Source organism: Heloderma suspectum, chromosome 12 (genome assembly GCF_057233095.1).
Source record: "Heloderma suspectum isolate Gila_16-S chromosome 12, 16-S_ref, whole genome shotgun sequence".
Lineage (NCBI taxonomy): Eukaryota > Metazoa > Chordata > Lepidosauria > Squamata > Helodermatidae > Heloderma > Heloderma suspectum.
Genome location: NC_139469.1, coordinates 3,626,129 through 3,648,065, shown reverse-complemented (window position 1 = coordinate 3,648,065; position 21,937 = coordinate 3,626,129). Strand labels below are relative to the sequence as shown.

The 21,937-nt window shown below is 47.5% G+C and overlaps 1 protein-coding gene across 1 annotated transcript in view; it reads right to left on the bottom strand.

Moving 5' to 3' along the window:
* CACNA1H (calcium voltage-gated channel subunit alpha1 H) overlaps window positions 1-21,937 on the bottom strand; it is a 419,417-nt gene that overhangs the window by 150,342 nt on the left and 247,138 nt on the right. The window contains exons 6-7 of the mRNA XM_084818118.1: window positions 11,217-11,376; window positions 2,104-2,419 (exon numbers count right to left, since the gene is read on the bottom strand). Of these exons, the coding sequence (XP_084674244.1) occupies window positions 2,104-2,419; window positions 11,217-11,376 (476 nt within the window). The remainder of the gene's footprint in view (window positions 1-2,103; window positions 2,420-11,216; window positions 11,377-21,937) is intronic.

Sequence of the window (21,937 nt, the reverse complement as noted above, 5' to 3'; positions counted from 1 at the left end):
TTCTAATGACTCTGCACGTAAATGGTATACTGCTCAGAGGAGTGGAGGCTGGTGGCTCCGGTGTCAGGGGGGCAGTGGATCTGCTTCGGGTTTCAGTTACAACCACTCAGAACTCTAAAAGAGCTCTCCAGCGTGTGAAGGACCTTGGACAGCTCCTTTAGAGTTCTGACTGAAACCCGGAGCGGATCTACCACCCCACTGACATTGGAGCCACCAGCCTCCACTGGCTCAGAGTAAATGACACAGAGCCGGTTCTTTACACCAGTAAATTCCCCCATGCAATTGCATCTGCAGGGACCTGACCCTGGGGAGAAAGGGTCAGCGTATGCAATCCGGTGGATTGCAAACTGGTCAGCATATGCAATCTGGCGGTCATTTCTGCAGCCACCGTGACTGGGAAATGTGCTTTCTATAAAGCTGGGGCGCTGAACCTTTTTCAGCTTGAGGGCCAAATCCACAGAGAAGCACTCAGGGGCCACATTCCAGTGGTAGGAGGGGCCAAAGGCAAAATGGGGGTGGAGCTAAATACCAAAAAGACTGGCCTGTTTGAGCTTCGTGTCAGTCTCTAAGCCTTAGGAGAGGAATTTCCACTTCTTAGATTGGGGGAAAACACCCACAAAACAAAGCCAGGAAACCTCCTGGCTTTGGGGCAGTTGGGGGAAAGGCAGGATAGGCAGTTGGGGGATAGGCAGCTAGGGGAAAGGGCTGGGGGGGGAGAAGGGGGTGTGGCCATCTGAGGAACCCCAGAAGGCTGCATTGGGGCCCCAAGTGGGCTAGATTTGGCCCACAGACCTGAGGTTCTTCACCCCGGCTATAAAACCTTGATTATACTCTGTGATCATGCCATGTAATGGTCTGTACTGTCTGGTGCATATCAGGGTGCTTTGGGTAGCCCTGGAATTCCACCAGGGTCTACTCAATGAGAAGACAAGTAGCAGCAGACAAGCTTCCCCAGGAGACAGCTGGCCCACCCCTCTTGATGTTCCCCTAAAAGGCAGAGACACACAAAGATGGTTGGGTGTGTTCTACATAGGCCATTCTGATGTGGCCACAATCAGATCTCCCAACTTCTTTTTCTTCCATTAAAAGCAGCTGAGGGGAGGGCCAATTTGGATGAGGCCTGCAGTGCTGGGGAAGAGGGCTTAGCTCTTCTCCATTGCATGGTTTCCCCAATTTAAATAGCCCTCCTGAAACTACTTTTAGCTGAGAAGGGGGAAAAAGACAGGTATCTGAATCATGTAGGAACATCAGAAGCTGCCTCGCACTGCATCTGGCTAGTAGTACGGGTGGAGGAAAGTCAAGTTGGTCCATCTAGCCCAGTATTGTCAACACTGACTGGCAGCAGTTCTTTAGGATTTCAAGAAGGATTCTTTCCTAGCTCACCTGGAGATGCTGGGGATTGAACGTGGGACCTTCTACATGCAAAACAGGGGCTCTCCCATTGAGCTACAGCCCTTCCCATAGAGCTTGAAAGCACGCATAGAGGCTGTGGCCCAGTGGTAGAGCAGCTGCTTGGCATGCAGTAGGTCCCAGGTTCAATCCCCAGCATCTCCAGGTAGAGCCAGTCAGTGCTGACAATACTGGACTAGGTCGACCAAGGGTCTGACTCCGTGTGAGGCACGTTCCCAATTACCTCTGTCCTTTCTCTTCTCCATGACTTTGAGGGGTGGGCGGTTTCCATTTGTGAGGTGGTGTAAGGAATGGGATTACTCTCCTCCTCCAGCCCTGATCCAATCCCCTTCCCCCAAAGAAAAAGGTATCAGGAGGTCTGTTCACATCGTATCTAGTTCGGCTGTTGGTTCATGTGGGGCAATTGTTAGGCCAAACAGACCCCACATGAACCAACTGTAAGCTCTAGGAGATATTCTCAGAATCCTCTACAATGTGCTGCGTTTCCATAGTGGAGAAGCCAACCTGGAAAGATGGAAAGCACGTGAAGGCAGAAAGTTTGACATGCGCTGGCGTACACGAGGAGCATTATAGTTCACCGAGTGCAAATATACTAATTGGGAATCACTTTGATTCCTTGTCTTCCGCAAGCAATCTTGCATCCCAAACACACCTGGGTAACCCATATAAGCAAGGAGGGAAAAGGAGCCTTACCTGAAAAATAGCTATCCAAGCATAGCCAATATTATCAAAATTAATAGCTCCGTTGTGCGGGTTTAGGTCCCCTGTCCTGCAAATGTTGTAATACTGGTTCCAGTTTATGCAGGTGTTTCGGTGGCTGAAGTCCAGAGTGTACGAATTTTGGTTGTAAGAGTCTAAGCTCAACGTACACTCCACCTTATACTCCTTCCTGTTTGGGATGCTGGAACATTTCTGCATGCCATTATCCCGGTGGGATGAGCAGATGAATGGATTCTCTTCTCCTTCCTCCGGCCGATAGTACGGATGCAGGAAAGTCAAGTTGTATGTCCTTGGAAGGGGAGAGAAAAAACCCAAAGAGACATTAATGTCTTCGGTATCATTTCCCTAAGAAAAAATGCTGAGGTCTGGCAGATGAAGATTTGGAATTAAAGGTCAGCTGAGCTGAAACCAAAGTAAGTGTGTGTGTGTGTGTGTGTGTGTGTGAAGGAGAGCAAGAGACAGAGAGCAAGAGATAGTGTCCAATTATAATTTCTCTGGAACTGGTGTGAACTTGTAACAAATATTCTCTCCCTGGCCTGCTATTCCTTCTCTGTTTTGAAAAAAACTGAAGGCTTGTTTGGTGTCCATTTGCTTCATTTAGGCTGCAAGACACACTTATGAGGGAGTAAGTAGGAATGTATGAGATTTTTATTTTTGCTTGCAAAACACGCGAACATGCCCTGTTGGAAGCTCCAAATACTAGTGTGAACATGTGTCCACAAAAAATATTTGCAAATTGTTGAACACATGCTCATGTTCATCTCATTCCAAAATCCCAGCTCGATTTACACAAATTTCCTAATTTGTGCAAATTTCCTCAGTAGATTGAATCAGCCTGTGGAGGAAATTTGCACATATTAGGAGATTTGTGCAAATTTGGGGTGATTTGCTTAAATTTGGAGAGATTTGCGCAAATCTCCCATTTGATTGCTGCTCGATTTGCACAAGTTTCCCATTCACACAGAGTGAGAAGTGATCATAAGTGCGAATATGAATCGGGCACGAGACGAGTGGCAAGACGATGTTTGGAGAATCCTAGTGATGTCAGACATCGCTCTTTCGCCCATCCCTAGGAGTAAGACATATCACATGTAGTAAATATGCATATATTTACTCCATATATGCCGTAAATATATGTGTGTATGTGTGTGTATTTTGTGCATATTATTGTGCTGTTCATTCTTTTTTATGAGCCATAATGCAATGTCTGGCAATAAATATATATCAGGTAGCCAGAAATTCAAGGAACTTTAATACTCTGATTTGTATATATTGCCAGGCATTGCGCAGTGGCATATATAAAAATACAAAAGTGACAAATGCAGTTTAGATGCTCTCCTCCATCTCTGGGGTCTGGTGCTGGTTCTTCTATGCACTCTGGAGATCTGAGGCCTTACCTATTTGCACAAATAAGTTTAGGGGCCTGTTAATCCCATTAGCACCCCTGACCCCCTCCCACCCTCCTTGGGATTCAGCCGTCACTAATCTGGTGCTCTCCAGATGTCTTGGCCTGCCACTGCCATGCGCCCCAGCCAACATGGCCAAGGGTCAGATATAATGGGAGTCATAGGCCAAGATATCTGGAGGAGCCCAGGTTGGAGAATGGGACTCTAGAGGTGCCCAGGCATGAGGCTGCCCATGTGCCCAAATGAAAATAGTGGTGCCTCTGTGGCCTGCCACTTCCAAATGCCACCAGCTAGCCTCAACTTGTCCATAGGGAGACCAAACTTCAGACAAGTCCAATTTCCATTTCAAAGTTTTTGTGAAAAATATAAAATTCCTCCATTGGTTACATTTATTAATGAGAACAGACCGCCACTGGCCATTTCAAGCTCTTTGGGTTGCCAAAGGGGGCAGAGAAAGAGAAATTAGCAGGCGCTGTGTGCTTATCTCAAATCTTTTTTTAATTGCTCTGGGATTCAGTTTGCTGTTCCTGCTAGGCTGAGATAGCTGCAGATTTTAATTGCTGTGAAACTTGTGCCTTCTCTCTCAAGCCTTTACTTTGTCTCATTCAGAGTTGCTGCTTGAACTCCAAAAGTACACAGAATTTTAGGCCTCCGTTTCCTAAATGGCAGATGAGGCATTAAGCTTGCATCTGGGCTGTACGCCTTCAGACTGGAGGGAAGACACCCTCCTCACCAACCTTTTTCTCATTTGGAAACAGGGACACAAATTATCCCTATTTTCATACCACAAATTGTTGCTTTAGCTCACCCCCTTCCTCATTACATAGAATCATAGGGTTGGAAGGGGCCTACAAGACCATCGAGTCCAACCCCCTGCTCAATGCAGGTAGCCTGATTCCATTTCCAAAGGCTCTGCTCCATCTGTTGTATGATATAATACTGGACTGAAATCCCACAGCAACGCCCCCCCCCCCCATTTCATGGCCCTATTTTCAGGCCACGAGCTCCTCCCAGCATTTTTTCAATTTTGTATTTCTTGTTACCCAAACATTTCTACCCCACGTTTCAGCCCATATGGGTCTCTAAGATAATGTACAATCTTTAGGTTTAGGTGAGGGGGTGAGTTTTGGGGATTTTCATTAGGAAAACAGCATTGGGATAACACTTAATCCCCCTTCTCCTAAAGTCCCAATCCAGATTGTTCCCCCATCTCCATGTTTATTTGAAAAATGTTAAAGAGAAGGAGCTGCGGTTACAAAGCTCTATCATGACATGTAGTTTATCCCTTAATGTATTTGTCTGCTCTAATAACCGACCATTCCATCCATTATAATAGACTTACCCCAGTGCAAAGAATGCAAGAATTATTTTCGAGAACTGAGTCCAGGTGATATTTTTGCAATAAGGGGACAGTGCTGAACTGACGCCATTGGTACTGCATCCCCGACAGGCGGCAAAGGGTCTCTGCAATCTGATTGCATCAGGCCAGATATTCTGCATTGGATAAGGCTAGGTCTCCCCCAATTGCCCTTCTATTTTTCTTCTTCTACCAATTCAGAGCCAAAACAGGCATCAGGGAACTGTTACAATGCCAATGGAATGCAATCAAATCAAAGTGAGCAAAAATGACATAGAGAACCCAGAATCCCAAACTGCCTGCTTCTGATACAGCACACATGACTGATGCAAGGCAGTTGTGGGAAGCTTATGTTCCCATTTTCCATCTCCAGAATCCAGATACGATTTGGACAGGAGACTCTTTGGATCTGTGCATGGTACCATCCCTAGTCAGATGGTCTGGAAAATGTTGCTCACACTAGAGTTCAATAGACAGAGGGTGTTTAAATGAAGCATGTTCTTATCAGGAAAGCCAAGACCTCTTTTCTCTCTCTCTCTCTCTCTCACACATACACACACACACACTCACTCACTCTCTCTCCCCAGTGGTTCCTGAGACATCATCAGCCAACAGCAAGAGAAAGGGGAGATAACACAGAAGCTGTCATGAACGGGGTTTTCAGAAGTGTCTCAGTCACTCTAGGCAGATCCCAACTGGGATTCCTAAGAGGTGAAATGTGAGCTGGTCTTTGGGAAAGAAATTGGCATGAGAGGCTGAGCTGTGGGGATGGGGGTGTCCATAAGAAAGGCTGCAGGCCCTCCATCACTGAGGACATGCTGGTATGAAGGTGACCTCCAGTTTCTGGTGTTTACCAGGGAGAAATGGAATGGAATCAATGGAATCAAATGAGTTCGGATTTTTATGAATCTGACCTACAGGTTCTGCAGAGGATGGGCTTTCCCCCTGTCAGGTGGATTCTGCAGACTTGTGGACCATATTTATAACTTCCTGGAATTTTGTGCAAATTTAGCAATAGAGAAATACATGCACACACACAGAAAAACCAAATCCATCCTGACCAATCAGCTTCTGAATAAGAAAAGGGGGAAGCGCCATCTTTTCTGTTGCCTCAGGCAGCAAAAGGTTGTGGCCCCGCCCTACCAGTCTCAGGTAGGGATGTGTGAGAGATTCACTTCAGTTCATTTTTGATCAAGATTTATCCAGCTCACACGTCCCAGACTGAACACAGACTTGGATGCAATCTGAGGTCGAAGTCTGTACATTTCTAAGCTTGCAATTTGCAGACCTGCCCAAATGTCTTTGATAGCATGTGTACGTTTGAAAAATGCGCATGAAAAAAATGTGTATCTTTGAAAAATGAATCAATGGGAGAAGAGTGCATACATTTCAAAGATGTGCCCAATTGATGCGTACATTTGGAAAAATACGCATGAAAATACACACGGATTTTCACGTGAAAAGAAAAAAACAACACTTGCAATCTGATATGGACTCGAGTTGGAAAGAGCTCTGACATGGAATTTGGAGAACTTCATTGAGCTCAGGTTTTGCTGGTTTGCACATTCCTAGTCTCAGACAGTGGCTGGAAAAACGTCTGTGCACCAGTTCCTGTGCCACTGAGAGAGATTTGGTTTCTGGGATTGTGGTTTATGCTTTTGGGATGAAAGGCTGCTGGTGGGAGATGGACTGCACCTCATGAAGACTGGGAACAATGTTTTTGCCTGAAAAATGGTGAGTTTCATCAGGCGGGCCTTAAACTGGAGACAAAAGCCCAGAGGGGAGGACTACAGATCAGGTCTCATGCCCTAAAGTAGGACCTGGGAGAGCAGATGTAGTGGGGGCATGTTAAGCCTCTTGATAGAAATGCAAGGAGGTCATCGGAGCATAAAGTTCATGGCTTTCAGTGCTCAGAGTATTGAAAACAAACAGGAGGAGCTTGAACATTTGATTCAAGAAGGTACATATGCCTTAATGGGTTCAACTGAGACTTGGTGACTCCCATGAGTGGAATACAGCAATCGAAGGATATAACTTGTTCAAAAAGAACAGAAGCCAGAGAAGGGGGGAGGAGTTGCACTATATGTTAGAAATGTACACACCTGCACAGAAATTCAAGGGAATGAACATAGTGGCCCTGTTGAAAGCATCTGGGTAAAAATAAATGGAGGAAGGAATAAAAACTTCCTTGTAGTTGGGGTCTCCTACTGACCACCCAATCAAAGAGATGCGGATGATGCTTTCCAAAAGCAAATTGCACATATGTCAGGGAAGAATGACGTAGTAGTAATTAGGGATGTACGGACTGTGTCAAATCTGCTCTCTCTGTGTCTGATGGATTGTCAGGCACCTTCTGTTCTGTCGTCTGCTCAGAGACCGATGATAATTTTTTTCCCATCATGCAGAAAAATATGCAAATAATTTCATAAGAGGTTTCATAAGAATTTACATACTTTACCTTAGTACGTAACATTTACCGTATTGTCCCCCATTCCATTCAACTTTTCCTCAGCAGAAACTTGCGCATTTTGCTACGAATACATATGTGTAAATTTTGGGAAAGTAAAAAAAAATAAATCTGAAAGTCTGCGGACTCCGTGTGGCCTGAGGGGTCGCTCCATAGTGGGTTCTGCAGGTCGGATTCCTAGAAATCTGAGCTCATTTTAGTCCGTCTCAAATTTCTCCAGCATCCCTAGTAGTAATGGGGGCTTTGATTACCCTGATATCAGTTGGAGGCCAAACTCTGCCAAGCAGGGTCTCTCTAGGAAATTCCTGACATGCCTTGCTGACAACTTTCTCCTTCAGAGGGTGGAGGAAGGAACGAGGAGATCAGCCATCCTTGATTTGATTCTGACTATCAGGGAATAGTTAGTAGATGATGAGAAAGTAGCAGGAACTTTGGGGGACAGTGGCATGTAATGCTCAAGTTCTTGAATTTAAGGAAAACCAAATCTGAGTGTAGTCAGATGTGTACCTTGGACTCCAAGAAAGCTGATTTTAATAAACTCAGAGTAATGATAAGTAGGATTCCATGGCACAAAATCCTAACAGGAAGAGGAGTTCAAGAGGGATGGGTGTTCCCAAAAAAGGAGATACTAAAGGCACCATCAGACACAATCCCAACAAGGATGAAAAATAGAAGATAGCGGAGGAAGCCAATGTGGCTACACAAAAAGCTTAGCGCTGACCTGAAAATTAAAAAGGACATGTGTAGGAGGTGGAAGGAAGGGCAGGTCACTAAGGAAGTGTACAGGCAGGGAGCCTGGAATTGCAGGGATGGTGTCCGGAAGGCTAAAGCTTGAGGTTGGCAAGGGATGCTAAGCGTAACAAAAAGGGCTCCGTCAGATATGTTTGAAAGAAGAGGAGACCAAAGTAAAATGGTAAACCAGCTGCTCAGCAAAGATGGCAAAATGCTGGCAGGTGACACAGAACAGGCAGAACTGCTCAGTTTGGCTCAGTCATCTCCCAAAGGAGATGCAAAAAAGGCAAATGCAATTTTAGGTTGCATCAATAGAAGTATAGTTTCTAAATTGTGGGAAGTGATAGTTCCACTGTACTCTGCTCTGCTCAGACCTCAGCTCACATACTGTGACCAGTTCGGGATACCACTTTTAAAGAAGGATTCAGATACATTGGAACGAGTTCAGAGAAGGGCAAGAAAGGTGATCAGGGAAAACTTAGTCCTATGAGGAAAGATGGAAGGAACTGGGTGGGTTTAGCCTTCAGAAGAGAAGACTGAGGGGGGATGTGAGAGCACTCTTCAAGTACCTAAAGGGATGACACACGGAAGAGGGCTGCAACCTCTCTTATCCAAGATGTAGGACAGGAAACAATGTGCTTAAGTTATGGGAAGGCAGATTTGGGTTGAACATCAGAAAAAAACCTCCCTAAGAGTCAGAGCAGCCAGGCAGTGCTGAGGGAGGTGGTGGGTTCTCTGTCGCTATAGGTCTTCAAGGGGAGACTGGACAGCCAGCTGCCAGGGCTGCTTTAAACTGGATTCCTGCACTGAGCAGGGGGTGGGACTCCCTGGCCGCAATGGTCCCTTCCACCTCCGGGATTCTATGATTCCCTAGGTGTCTTCGCTGGACCCCTTGCACTTGGCCCCTCTTCATACCTGCCTTTGGAGGTGACCTTGCCTGGCTACTTTGGCCTTTGCTTGGACCTGCCTGGTCAGGCCTGGATTGCCTCCTGAACCTGCCTTAGACCTTAGCCGGCACTGGCGGCCCCCTCCCCTGCCTCGGCCCCACCTGAAGTAGGCCACCCTCACTCTCCTAGAGCAATGGGCACCATCCCCCGAATGGTCAGCCCGCCTCGAAGGCTGGAAGGTCAGATGGAAGCCCTGCGGTGAGCGGGAAGAGCTCGGGCTGCCTGCCAAACTCCGTCTGCATACGCAGACCAGGCTGCCTGGACTGCCCTGTTTATGTTTGCAGGCTGCCAGACGGCGTCGTAGAAATAAAAATACATTTAAGGGGGGTGTAAAAAAAAGAAGACGTCCCAACTATGCCGAGCAGCTCTGGAGTTCTAATTAAAGACCGAAGCCAGGCCCTTTTAGGGACCAGATACTAGCTACGAGAGCCCCGCTTCTCTTTTAAACATTTCTTCAAAGAGCCTGGCAAGGTGGGACACTTCATTGTGGGCTGCAGCACAAACGAGTGTACCAGCAGATATCCTGGACAATGGGATGCGGAGGCGGAGGGGGATGGATAATCTGCTGATGTTTATTTCATAGTAGGAAACGTTACAGCTGCCCAGCAAGGAGGGAGAGGGGGCACGTCCTCGTGGCCTGGATGGCAGATTCCTGCGTCGAAGGTCCGCATCTAACTGACACTGGACTTTGAGCGGCTGATCTGCCACAAGTAGTATTTCAGCCTCCCCCAACCTGGCGCTCTCCAGATTTTTTGCGGGGGGGTGGGGTGGTTGTAGTATTTGCTATGCAGCACCCAACAGTTCTGGGCAATGATGGTTAGAAAAGATGACTAAAGAGAGAAAGGGAGAGGTTGATAACATGATGTATGTTGTGGGGGGGGGGGGAGAGAGAGAGAGAGAGAGGGAACAAGAGAGAAGTCCCTGTTTCATAATATTTTCTTATTTTATTTATTTTCTTATTTTATTTATTTTCTTATTTTATTTTATGTATTTTATTTTATTTTTCATTTGATCTATTCTATTCTATTCTATTCTATTCTATTCTATTCTATTCTATTCTATTCTATTCTATTCTATTCTACTCTACTCTACTCTATTTCTATTCCACCTTTCTACTATACTAGAATTTGGGGTAAATGAAAGAAACAGATGGGGGTAGATTTAGAACAGACAAAATAAAGGCCTTTTTCAAATGGCACATGGTTAATCTACAGTGGTCTTGGCCAACCTGGTGCCCTCCAGAAGGGCTGGACTACAACTCTCATCATCCTCTAGCCAGCGTGGCCAATGGTCAAGAATGCTGGGAGTTGTAGTCCAAAATGTCTGGAGGGCACCAGGTTGGGGAAGGCTGGCTTAAGCTATGAAGGGTGGTGCCCCGGCAGGTACTAGAGTGACTCAGCCCACTCTTCTTTCCTGACTCATGGCTTTCCTGACTCCCTGCCTCCAACTCTGAGCTCCTGCCTCCCACTCCATGGCTGCTTACAGTTCATCCCCAACAATCCCAGACGGCCACCCATGCTGGCCTGGACTATGCTTTTGCACCAGGGGTGTTGAACCTCTTCCAACCCGAGGGCCGTATTTCAGATAACCTCTTGGGGGCCTCATTCCAGTGGTGGGCAGAGCCAAAGGCAAAAGGGGCGTGGCCCCAAATACCAGGACATTTTAGCTTAAAGCTGCTGCTGCCAATGACTGAGTCTTAGGAGAGGCAGCTCAAGCTTTTAGGATGGGGAAGAAAACGGCACAAAAGCCAGGAAGCCGCCAAACAACTGGTAGATGGGGAAAGGGGGTGGAGCCAGGGGAAGGGGCCATGTCTTTAATGCCCTTCCATCTTTGTGTTTTTAACCCAACGCACTCCTTGCACATGAGCAGGACATCCATGAGAAAGGCTCCAGCCTACCCCTTGACCTCACGTTCTTGCTTTCTATTTGGAGGCAGACAAAGAAAAAGAAAAGAAAGAGAGGGGAGCCTTCCAAAACATGAGTCCTCCCACCTGCGTTCTAAGGCAGCACAGTCCACTTCTGCACCCCGAGACTCTGCCACCTCGCTGTGCTTACATGCGGGCCATGTCTGCACAACGCTTTCCGTACAGATGGTGCGAGGGGCGGTGTGTGCACATGCACACGTGGGCGGGTGGGGGTGGATAAAACGAAAGAGCAAATGGCGTTCTGAGGACTTACATTTGAAAATTGGTGTCTAGGAAACACCTGTTCCTCAGCAGCCCGGCCCAGAGCTGCACACCGACGATCCCAAAGATGAAAAAGACGAAGAAGCACAAAAGAAGAACATTGCCTAACATAGGCAGAGTATCTAACAGCAAAGTGACGAGTATGCGCATACCTGTGGAGAGAGAAACAGGAGGAGAAGGCACGTTAGGGGCCAGGTGGCTGCCGCCAAAGCATTCCACAGGTGCCTTCGGGATGGGTTTGGCGACAGCAGAAGCATCTCAGGTGGTCACTTCTGGGAGCGGCAGTGAAGTGTGACAGTGTGGTGTAGTGGTTAGAGTGTTGGACTAGGCCTGGGGAGACCCAGGTTCAAGTCCGCACTCAGCCATGAAGCTCGCTGCGTGTCCTTGGGCCAGTCCATGACTCTCAGCCCTAGTCTACCTCACAGGGTTGTTGTGAGGATAAAAAGGAGAGGAGAAGGAGGACCATGTATGCTGCCTTGGGCTTCTTGGAGGAAAGGTGGGATATAGGGATGGGCAGGTGCCCCCCCCACATCCAGGCTCCCCACTGCTCACCGAGCTGCCTGAACTCACCTGGGCGGCCTCGTTGAGCTCCACGATTGTCATTTTTTGGGAAAAAAGTGGCGATTGCGAAAATGCACATATTTGCATATATGCAAAACGGGGCCATGAATCACCCAAAGATGCAAGATTAGGCTGTCCCTACTGGGATATAAATGTAACAATGAAAAAAATAATTATCTAGCACAGTGGTCCTCGCTATGGGAGATGGTCGATGTTCTGTGTGCCATTGCGGTGAAGTGGATAGAATGTAGGGTTAGGGGTGGGGAGACCCAGGTTCAAATCCTGACCCAGCCAGAACACTCACTGGGTAACCTCTGACTGGTCAGTCTAACCCAGCCTTCCCCAGCCTGGTGCCCTCCAGAAGTTTTGGACTTCAGCTTCCCTCAACCCCAGACAGCAAGGCCAATGGTGAGGAATGCTGGATAAAACATCCAAAGTCCAAAACATCCGAAAGGCACCAGGTTTGGGAAGGCTGGTCTAACCTACCTGACAGGGTACCTGTCAGGATAAAATGGTGGTGGTGGTGGGGGGGGGAGAGTGAGACACCATGTATGCCATGGTGTCCCCTTGGATGAGCTCCTTCAACAAATGTAGCAGCAAATACAGAAAACATGGACAGGTTGTGGGCGTTTGTGGCTTTCCGGGACAGGAACAAGGAGGCATGTGCAGTGGAGGCTGGTGGGGTGGCCAATCCGCTCCAGGTTTCAGTCAGAGCTCTAAAGGAGTTCACACCTTGGAGCGCTCCTTTAGAGTTCTTCTGACTGGTTCTGACTGAAACCCGGAGTGGAATCACAGCCCCACCGAAATCAGAGACACCAGCCTCCACTGAGGATATGGCAGGCTTGCCCTCCAAGGTTGCCAACTGACCTATCTGCTCCTGTCTTTTTAACAATGGCTTGATGTGCAAAAATCAGTGGGGGAAGTTGGTGTGTGGCTGTGTGTGCGTGTGTGCCACAGAGATCAGTGTTTTCACCTGCTGATGTTGGCAGTCATGCCAAAAGGATGCAGGGTTCGATTAAAATGTCAGCCACCCTCTCATTCTCCTGCCTGTCGTAGCTCATTAGACTCGAGACCAAAAATGATACGGCACACACCCTGTTATGTTATGTTATGTTTTTGTGAGCCCCTAAAGCAGCTCACAAAAATATACAAATACAATATTCAAGCAGTACTCTAAATACAAGTTTAAAGCAGAAATATCACAACAGCTGTTTAAAACTAAAACAGCCAAAAACCCTGCAGCTCAAACTCACCTTCTACATGTCCAAAAGCATGCCCTCCCCACCCCTGTAAAAAAGGTTGGCCCTCATTGGTGTGAAATACAAGTTAGGCCATCTGTTTTGATTCTTCTGTTGCAGTTAATATTATGCATCAATAAATTGAACAAATAAATAAAGGGAATAAATGCCTACTGCAGCAGCTCACCTAACAGGTTTACCCTATTTATTTATTTGATTTATACCCCACCTTTCCACCCCAAAATGGCACGCAAGGTGGCTGTGTCCCCCTGTTGTTGTTGTTCAGTCGTTCAGTCGTGTCCGACTCTTCGTGACCCCATGGACCACAGCACGCCAGGCCTTCCTGTCCTGCGCTCTCTCCCGGAGCATGCTCAAGTTCATCTTCATTGCATCCGTGATGCTATCTAGCCATCTCATCCTCCTGTGTCCCCATATATGTCCCCAGATGGGGATGAAATGGGGACTCTTAAGTGAATGGGAGCTTTTTCTCCGATGCAAATAGCAGATGGGGGGGGCAATATGGATCACAACCACAGTTCATACCCCCTGCTCTTGCCATGCCAGGGTCCCCTGTAATTGACTTTTAAAAAGTCAGCCACACAACAGCTAATTGCACACATTGCATCCCATCTAGTCTGGTCCTGACTGACCCATGATGGGCATCCAGAAAAAATAAGGTTCACTGGAGATCCAGGGCAGCTTGCGGGGAGAGGAAGTCCTTCTTCACACAGTGCATAGTTAAGTTAAACTGCAACACTCACTTCCCCCAAATGTAGTGATGGCCACCCATTTGGATGGCTTTAAAAGGAGATTGGACAGATTCATGGAGGAGAAGGCTAACAATGGCTACTAGTCCTGATGGCTATAGTCTACCTCCAGGATTGGAGGCAGTATGCCTCTGTATACCAGTCACTGGGGAACATGGATGGGAGGGTGCTGAATTGTTCTCATGTCCTGCTCATGGGTCTCCCATTAGGGCATGTGGTTGGCCACTGTGAGAACAGAATGCTGGACTGGATGGACCTCGGTCTGATCCAGCACAGCACTTATGATGTTCTTATGAGAGGGAGTCATGCGCAGTGTTTCTGCAGCAGCAGCAGGCTAGAGGTGGCCTTTCTAAGCACATCTTTGATGTCTTGGCTTCTACTGCTCACAGCACCCATCAGAGGGAGAAGAAAGCAGAGCAGACTTGATGCTCCAGGGAGGCAAGGAAAGGACACGTAGCATCAGACTGGATGGCTTTTTAGACATTTCCTTGCTGGGATTCAGAGATAAATCAGGGCCCTTTTAAGTTGATGGTTCTATGAAGCAAGAGCCCTGGGGAAATATTGAGGTTCTGAGAGAGGCCAGGGAGAGGGAGCATTGGGGCACCCAGACTCCAGAGGGTTGCTAATGAGGAATGCGGCAATATAAATTGCCGAATGCTTGCTGGCACTCAAATCAACCAGCCTCACCTTGCTGCCAGCCAGGCTTTGTCGGGCATCATCAGGGATGTAAGAGAAATCCACAGTGGATTCAAATGAGTTCAGATTTCTATGAATTTGACTTGCGGAATCCACAACAGACCACCTTTTCCCAAGTCGTGCCGATTTCACGGACTCGTGGACTATTTTTTAAACGGGGGGGGGGGGGGATTTTCGCAAATTTGCCCTTGTGCTGATGCTCAGTAGTGCTAATGTGCATTTTGGCAAGTGGAACAAAATTCTCATATATCCCTAAAAAAACTCCAGTTTTGTCAATGAGTGGACGATGGAATGAAAGACAACTGATAATCCGCGAAATGCAGATGGAACGGATTTTGCAAAATCCATCCGTTGCTAGCCATCATTGGCTATCCAACATGTAAAACAGTTATAAATGGAGCAACAGGGTGGCCTACAGAATACGAATGACAGATCCTTTCTTTGAGTAGGACTACAGACTAGTACTAGTCCATAGTAGGACTAGAGATGGACCAGTCTGTCAACTTATGTCTCCCTCGGTTTCTCCTTTTCTCCGTCTTTCGGTTCATTCTGAACTTTGAGAATTTTGTTTTTTAAAATTCACATGGAAATTCCTATGCATTTCTGTATCCACTTCTCCTAATACATGCATTTGTGTATGAAATTTGGCCTAATATATACATTTTTTTTGCCATCCAGTTTTGTAATACAGTGCATTTTTGAGCATTACTTTCATTAATACACGCATTTTTGTAGGCATTTCCCACCGAACATACTCATCTTTGTATGCATTGCCCCATTGCAAAATTCAGAGACGTGCACGTTTTGAAGGTTAGCTCAGTTTCGGTTTATACATTGGTTCAAAAGTATGAAATTAGGCAAGGGTGCATTAATATGTGAGCCAAACACATTTCTTCCCCATCCCCGCTACTGAACTTGACTCTCCCCCTGTCATCTTTGGAGCAATAGGACTGGCCTCTAGGGACGTACGAAAGCCACTTACCTTGAACGAAATTTGATTTGCGGTGGGGGGGAGGCGCTCCATCCCTCCCCCCGAAATTCTGGCCGGGGGGGAGGCGCTCCGTCCCTCCACCCCCAAATCCTGGCCGGCTGGGCCGCAAATGGCGGTGGCCGTAGCCGCCGCCATTTGTGTCCCTGCAGTCAGCCATGATAGGCTATGTAAATGTTTACGTAGCCTATCACAGCTGAGTAAAACAAAAAACAAAAAACCGCATGTACGCAAATGGTGGTGCCCATGGGCGCCATTTGTGTTCCTTATTTTGGCACGTCTAGTCTACATAAACATTTACGTAGACTACGGCGAAAATAAGGGGAATGCAAATAGTGTAGCGTCTACGCTATTTGCGTTCCCCTTATTTTCGCCATAGTCTACGTAAATGTTTACGTAGACTAGACGTGCCAAAATAAGGAACGGAAATGGCGGCGCCCATGGGTGCTGCCATTTGCGTACATGCAGTTTTTTTTTTTACTCAGCTGTGATAGGCTACGTAAACACTTACGTAGACTATCACGGTATTTTTTTTAAATCTAGCCGTGATAGGCTACGTAAATCTTTACGTAGCCTATCATGTTTTTTTTTTTTTTTACTGGAAATGGTGGCGGTGGCAGCTGGTCAGAAGACCGGCTGCTGCAGCCGCCGAACCACCACCGAACCGCTGCTGGAGCCGCCGCCACCAGGAGGATTCACCCTAGGTAAGTCCTGTCCCGGGGGGGGGCAGGGGGGGGCAGACCGTTTCGCCACCAATTTCGGGGGGCCAAATGGCATCAGTGTACAGTGTTTTATCAGTGTACACATGTGCTTCAGCAATGGATCAGAAGGGGAAAGGTACTAGTGAGCCAGAAAACTGTGTATGCTCCAACTCCAGAGTTAATTTTAGACCTTCTCTAATTTTATCTGAAATTTTGGAAGCGGGGAATGCAGGCCAGAGTGAACCCACTGGTAGGGATGGATGGGCTCACCTCTTCCAGGCTGCGTGGAGCTCAACGAGCTGCTGCCACTGCTCATGCAGCCTGGACCCGCTTGGCAGGCCTTCCTGCTTTCCCCGCCTCTGCCTTCCCAGCCGTGCGAGCTGCCCTTCCTCTGTGCGACGAGGACGCTGGAAGCCTGGAAGTCGAGCCCGTGCAAGAAGGAGATGGCTGGAGAGGTTGGGGCGCATGTGGCGTTGAGGCTGTGTCCTGCCCCAGTCAGCTGTGAAGGACTTGACAGCTGGCGGGGCAGGACAAGTCCTCGGCACCGCGCTTGGCCCAACCCCTCCAGCCATCTCCTTTCTGCAAGGAGGAGATAACGAGAGTGGTTGGGGCGCACGCGGCGCCAGCTCTGGGCTGCTCCCAGGTGCTCACCAAGCTCCAGGGTGCTCGGCGACTGCGTCCGTCAGTGTCCCATGGCTTGGCGAGTGGGGCCCAGGGAGCTGGGCCCAGGGGAGTCCGCTGGCCTCCTGGACCCAGCCACACACTCGTGACATCCCTACCGACTGAACAATAAAGGGATGAAATGAGGAAGTCCACCTGTCTCTAGGAAACATCAGGGATGGCACACCATGTTGCTGGTGAATGCAACCCCTGGTGTCTGCAGGTGGGGTAAGGAAAGAACCCTGCTGGAAACCTTGGAGAGCCTCTGCTGCCAATCAGTGTCGACAATACTGGGCTAGATGGACCAAGGGCCTGACTCAGGAAAAGGCAGCTCCTGATGTCCCTATCAGGGCAGGAAAGGAGGACGTTCAGCCCCTCTCGGGGGAGATGGGGGAGGCAGAGCAGGAACATGATGTAATTTGTACGAAAAAGAGCCGCAGGAGGGTAAGTGAATGTTAAGGCTTTGCTTGTGAATTGGGGGATCAGAAGGGATTACCTGGATGGCTGATCCTATCTGAGATTCATTATACCCTCACCGTCCGCAACCCTGACTGATGCTGAGCTGCTGTTTGGCACCGAATGACCTGCTGTTCCCAAAGATGGAACGAAGCCTCAAAAGGGATGCAAGTCACGGCGGCTAAAAAACAAGTGGTCCTAAGCCTCATTTCAGGGTCTTCCTAAAATAAAATTGGAAATATCTTAGAAGATTGGGTTACTCACATGTCAGCATGTCACCCGTCCTGACAGAGTTAGCCTGGCTGCCGGTTTGCTACCGAAGCAATACTTATTGACATATCAAGCTCTAAACAATTTAGGATCAGGTTCTGTGAAAAATAATCTCCCCTTCTATAGCCCTGTTAGGCCTTTACGATCTTCAGGGGAGCCCTTATTGTTCATGCAACAGTTCCATCAGGCAGCAATACAGCAACAGGCCTTCTCTGTGGTGGCCCCCTCCCTCTGGGATGACTAGCACTCTGCAATACCTCAGGCACAGACGGTCATGCGCTTCCGACATTGACTAAAAACGCTCTTTATACGGGCTTCCCCCAACCATTAATTTGTCTAAATGTTGCTGTGTTATTCTTCTAATAATGTTTTATAATTTGCTGTAAACCACTTTGGGATCTTCAAAAAGGGAAGTGGTATATATTCTAAAATACAATAAATAAAGAAATAAATATCATTTCCTGGAATTTCTGCTCCGTCATTTTCATGTCAGCAATATTTCCCTTAATTCTTCACTTTGCTCCCCCACAAAATCCTCCCCACAACTCAGACAAAAACAGAGGCTCATCCCATATCCCCACCTGCTGCATCCAGTGAGTGCAGCTTCGAATTCCCCACCCAACTCTCCAGCACAGCTCCATAGGTTCACGTACTAGCAGACTCATTGCTCTCCAGCACACACAGGGTTAACTCACTGCCAACCCGTGGCCACTGCTGAAGTGGGGAGAGGTGGGGAGCTCTGAAAAGATGCTGATGCTGTAGGAGAAGAACAGCCCCAGCCTTGCTGCTGTGGGTTTGCAGAGTGACTTTCATGCCAGCAGAAAAACAAGGACTAGATCCCCCCACCCCCCCGGGTAGAATGGCCCACAGAATGAAAGCTCAATAAAAAGATCAACAAGTGGATGTGAATCCCAACTCTCTACTGATCTGCACTTCAGATTTTGAGGGTGTCAGGTGCCCCGTATCAGACAATAGCTTCCAGGCTGGGAGAGGGAGCTGGAATGACCCAGAATCCTCCTGGAGTCTGGTAAAAACCTTGACAGCAGAATAAATTAATACAGTGCAGGCCATGAAGAGCCATGAACAAGGGGTGAGTGTGGCAGGCATGGAGTTCAGAAGGTGAACCCAGGTGTCTGTGAGAAGAGGGGTGTTGCAAACTGGTCCCCGTGTTTACCTGTGAAATGTTAAAAGAGTACAAGCCCCCCCCCCCACCTGCCTGAGACTGAGCTAAAGTCAGCAAAAGAGGGAGCAAAAGTTTTAGCTTGGTAGAATGCGCATTTGGGGCATGATTTTCCTGCAGCGCCAATCGATCAGCCAGATGAATCGTGCTGGCAGCAAGCAAGACTTTGAGGGGGCCGTTTGATCCCGCTAAGAGGTTTCTCTGAAAAGTGGCCTCCCTCTGTGAGCCCAGTGCATTCTCGCTTAAAGGTCCCCCTCCTTCGATACTTCTTCCCCATCAGTGGCCCAGTTTGGATATGGCACGCCACCTAGGCTTCATTGTCCTCTCTCTCTCTCTCTCTCTCTCAGAGCCTTGAGTTCTTCCTTCTGCCCAGCCATCCTGGCTCTCTATCTAATGTGCCTCCCTTGTCATTTCCAATTATACCTAAAAGGCCTCTGGACTTCAGCGCAGAGCCTGCCTGTCAGTGTGAAGCTCCTTCAGAGTTTCAGAAGCAAGAAAGGGAAATTTGCCTGACACATGCTCAAAGCTCCAAGTTCTACAAAGCCAAAATGCTCCAAATCTGTTTCCGTTGCCAAAGTTCCAGCTCCAAACCAACGAGCTGCTCTACAATAAGTATGCAGCCAAGATGTCGCTTGAACCCGGGCCTCCCTGAGCCAGAACAGCAAATGGTACCACTCTCCCAAATCAATGTGCAAAGCACCCCTGAGCATGCACAGAATTGGCAATAAAGAGGCAAGCTTTGCCACCTTCCCTTGCTGCTTTTGTCCATGAGGAATTACTTGTGTAGCCTAATCTTGTCCATGTTGAAAGACTCAGGAGGAATGGCAGGGCAGGGTGCTACAGTGACCACTGCTCTCCCAGCATCTGCCACATCACTTTGCTTAATGGTAGGGCTGGCCCTGACTTAAACTTAGAGCTTTTCTACACAAGGCTGTTAATTCGCTGTATCTACTTTCGGTTTCATCTCAGAATTAAGACCCGAGCACTACATGAAGGGCATTACCTTTCCTGCTTTTCTGCTACATGTAAGCTCTCGGTGACACTGTGATGAAGTGGAATAGCACAATTACATGTGTGGAAAAAGTATTTTCTTTCACTTTCGCAAATACTACCACATTTTCCCTACTCTAAAAAAACCTGCCCAAAGTGCTGTTTAAAAACAGAAGCAAAACTGGAAGGTCATGCTGTCATCCAAAGAACCCATAAACAACAGTGAGTAGGGAATGATGAGAAGTAGGGATGTTGGAGAAATCCACAATAGAATCAAATGAGTTTGGGTTTCTATAAATCCAACCTACAGATTCTGCAGTGGACTGGCTTTTCCCAAGTCACACGGATTCCATGGACTTGTGGACCATTTTTTTTTTTAACCTTCTGGAATTTTACACAAATGTATTTGTAGAAACATGAAAAAAAAAACCTGGACAAAAATTCACATTTCCCCCATATATTAAACCATGAAAATGTGTACCGGGGGGGGGGGTCCGTGCATTTTTCAGGTGCAAATTTGTGCACGTGCAAATTTGTGCACGTGCAAATTTGTGCACATGTGAATTTGTGCACATTTGGGAAGTCAGAAAAACTGATTCTGCCAATGATGGAATGAATGGCAGTTGACAATCCATGAAATGCAGATGGAGCAGAGTTTACAAAATCCATACATCCCTAATCAACACACAGTAAATGCCTTGTGTAGAAAAGTTCTACAAAGCTACCCCAATGGCAACCTGTTCATGGTGGGCTCTATACCAGGGCTGGGGACCTGTGATTCTCCAGATATTGGTGAACTACTACTCCCATCATCCCTCTCCATAGGCCAGGTTGGTTGGGGCTGATGGGAACTGGAGTTCAACAGCATCTGCAAGGCTACAGGGTCCCCAGCCCTGCTCTGTACAAACCAATTGTGATCTCATCCCTATGGTTTGCAAAGGGGCTGCTTTGAAGGGGTCCAACTGGGCTGGGGGTGCAAGCAGAATCAAGGTGGGGGATTTGCTTGTGGCAGGCTGTGTGTAGGGGTGGGTGGACGAGCAATGTTTGAAATGTTTCATGTTCAATTCCCATTCTTGTTTGTGATTGCAGCTTCAGGAATGGGACAATTGCACAAACCAAGAAGTGATAGAGCAGGAAATTTGCACAAATCTCCTCCAATTTGTGCAAATTTCCTAATTCACAGAATGTCCCTCCATAGACTAAACTGGGCTTGAGTTAGTCTACAGGGAAATCTGCACAAATTATGGAATTTGCACAAAATCTAGCTAGGAAAGTTGGGCAAATTAAATGTGAACATGTGTCCAGCAATTTGCGAATATTTTTTGTGGACACATGCTCGCAATTGCATTTGGGGCTTCGAACAGGGTGTGCTTGCATGTTTTACAAGCAAAATGAAATTCTTATCCATCCCTAGCTATGCCTGCCAAGATTCTGCTCACAACAATTCGGGCAGAGTGTGCTGATAGTTGAGCATCAGGCTGACCCTCAATTTAAGACAATTAGGGTTCTTTTGAGACCCTTCCTTGCAGAATGAATCCATCTATTGACCTTTGACTAAATGGACCTTCAGGCTTTCATTGCAAAAAGTCCAGGCTGTGATGGGAACAGGCGATTAGCAGCAGCTCAGCTGAAAAATGGCATCTCCTTTCTTGCTCTCCTCCTGCCCATTCCCCAATTAGAAAAAAATGACAACAACATTCAGGAGTGTGTTCTGAACAGTCATGAAACAAAGCTAAGGGCAAGAACAAGCAGTGTTGAGGGGTTCGTGACTCTCTTCCCCCACCCTCCAAAAGCTTAGTGCCCTGCCAAATGCACAAATTGTAGGAATTCTTCACCCAGCTGTTTCTAAGAACAATTTTGAACAGAGACAATGCCTTGGCTGCAAGGACATTTTTTTGCCTTTTTAACAATAAATCTCTCAGGCAAATTTATTGCAGTCAGCACCCAAGAACTAAGAGAACCGGCTGTAATCAGAGAGAAGGCTGGGATTGGGGTGGAAAGATTGGGGCAGTTACTCTTAACAGAGCTCCATTTGAGATTTTTGCCACTTTTTTAGGCACTAGAAAATAGGCTGCTCTTCTACAAAATTGCAGCAAAAAGGTCACTTCTGCCAGAGCCCATCTTCTCCTAGTGCTAGCTTTTTCCATGCAGGGAACCCATCAAGTTTTGTTGTCTTATAATGCAGAGCACCCTTCTCCAACCTGGT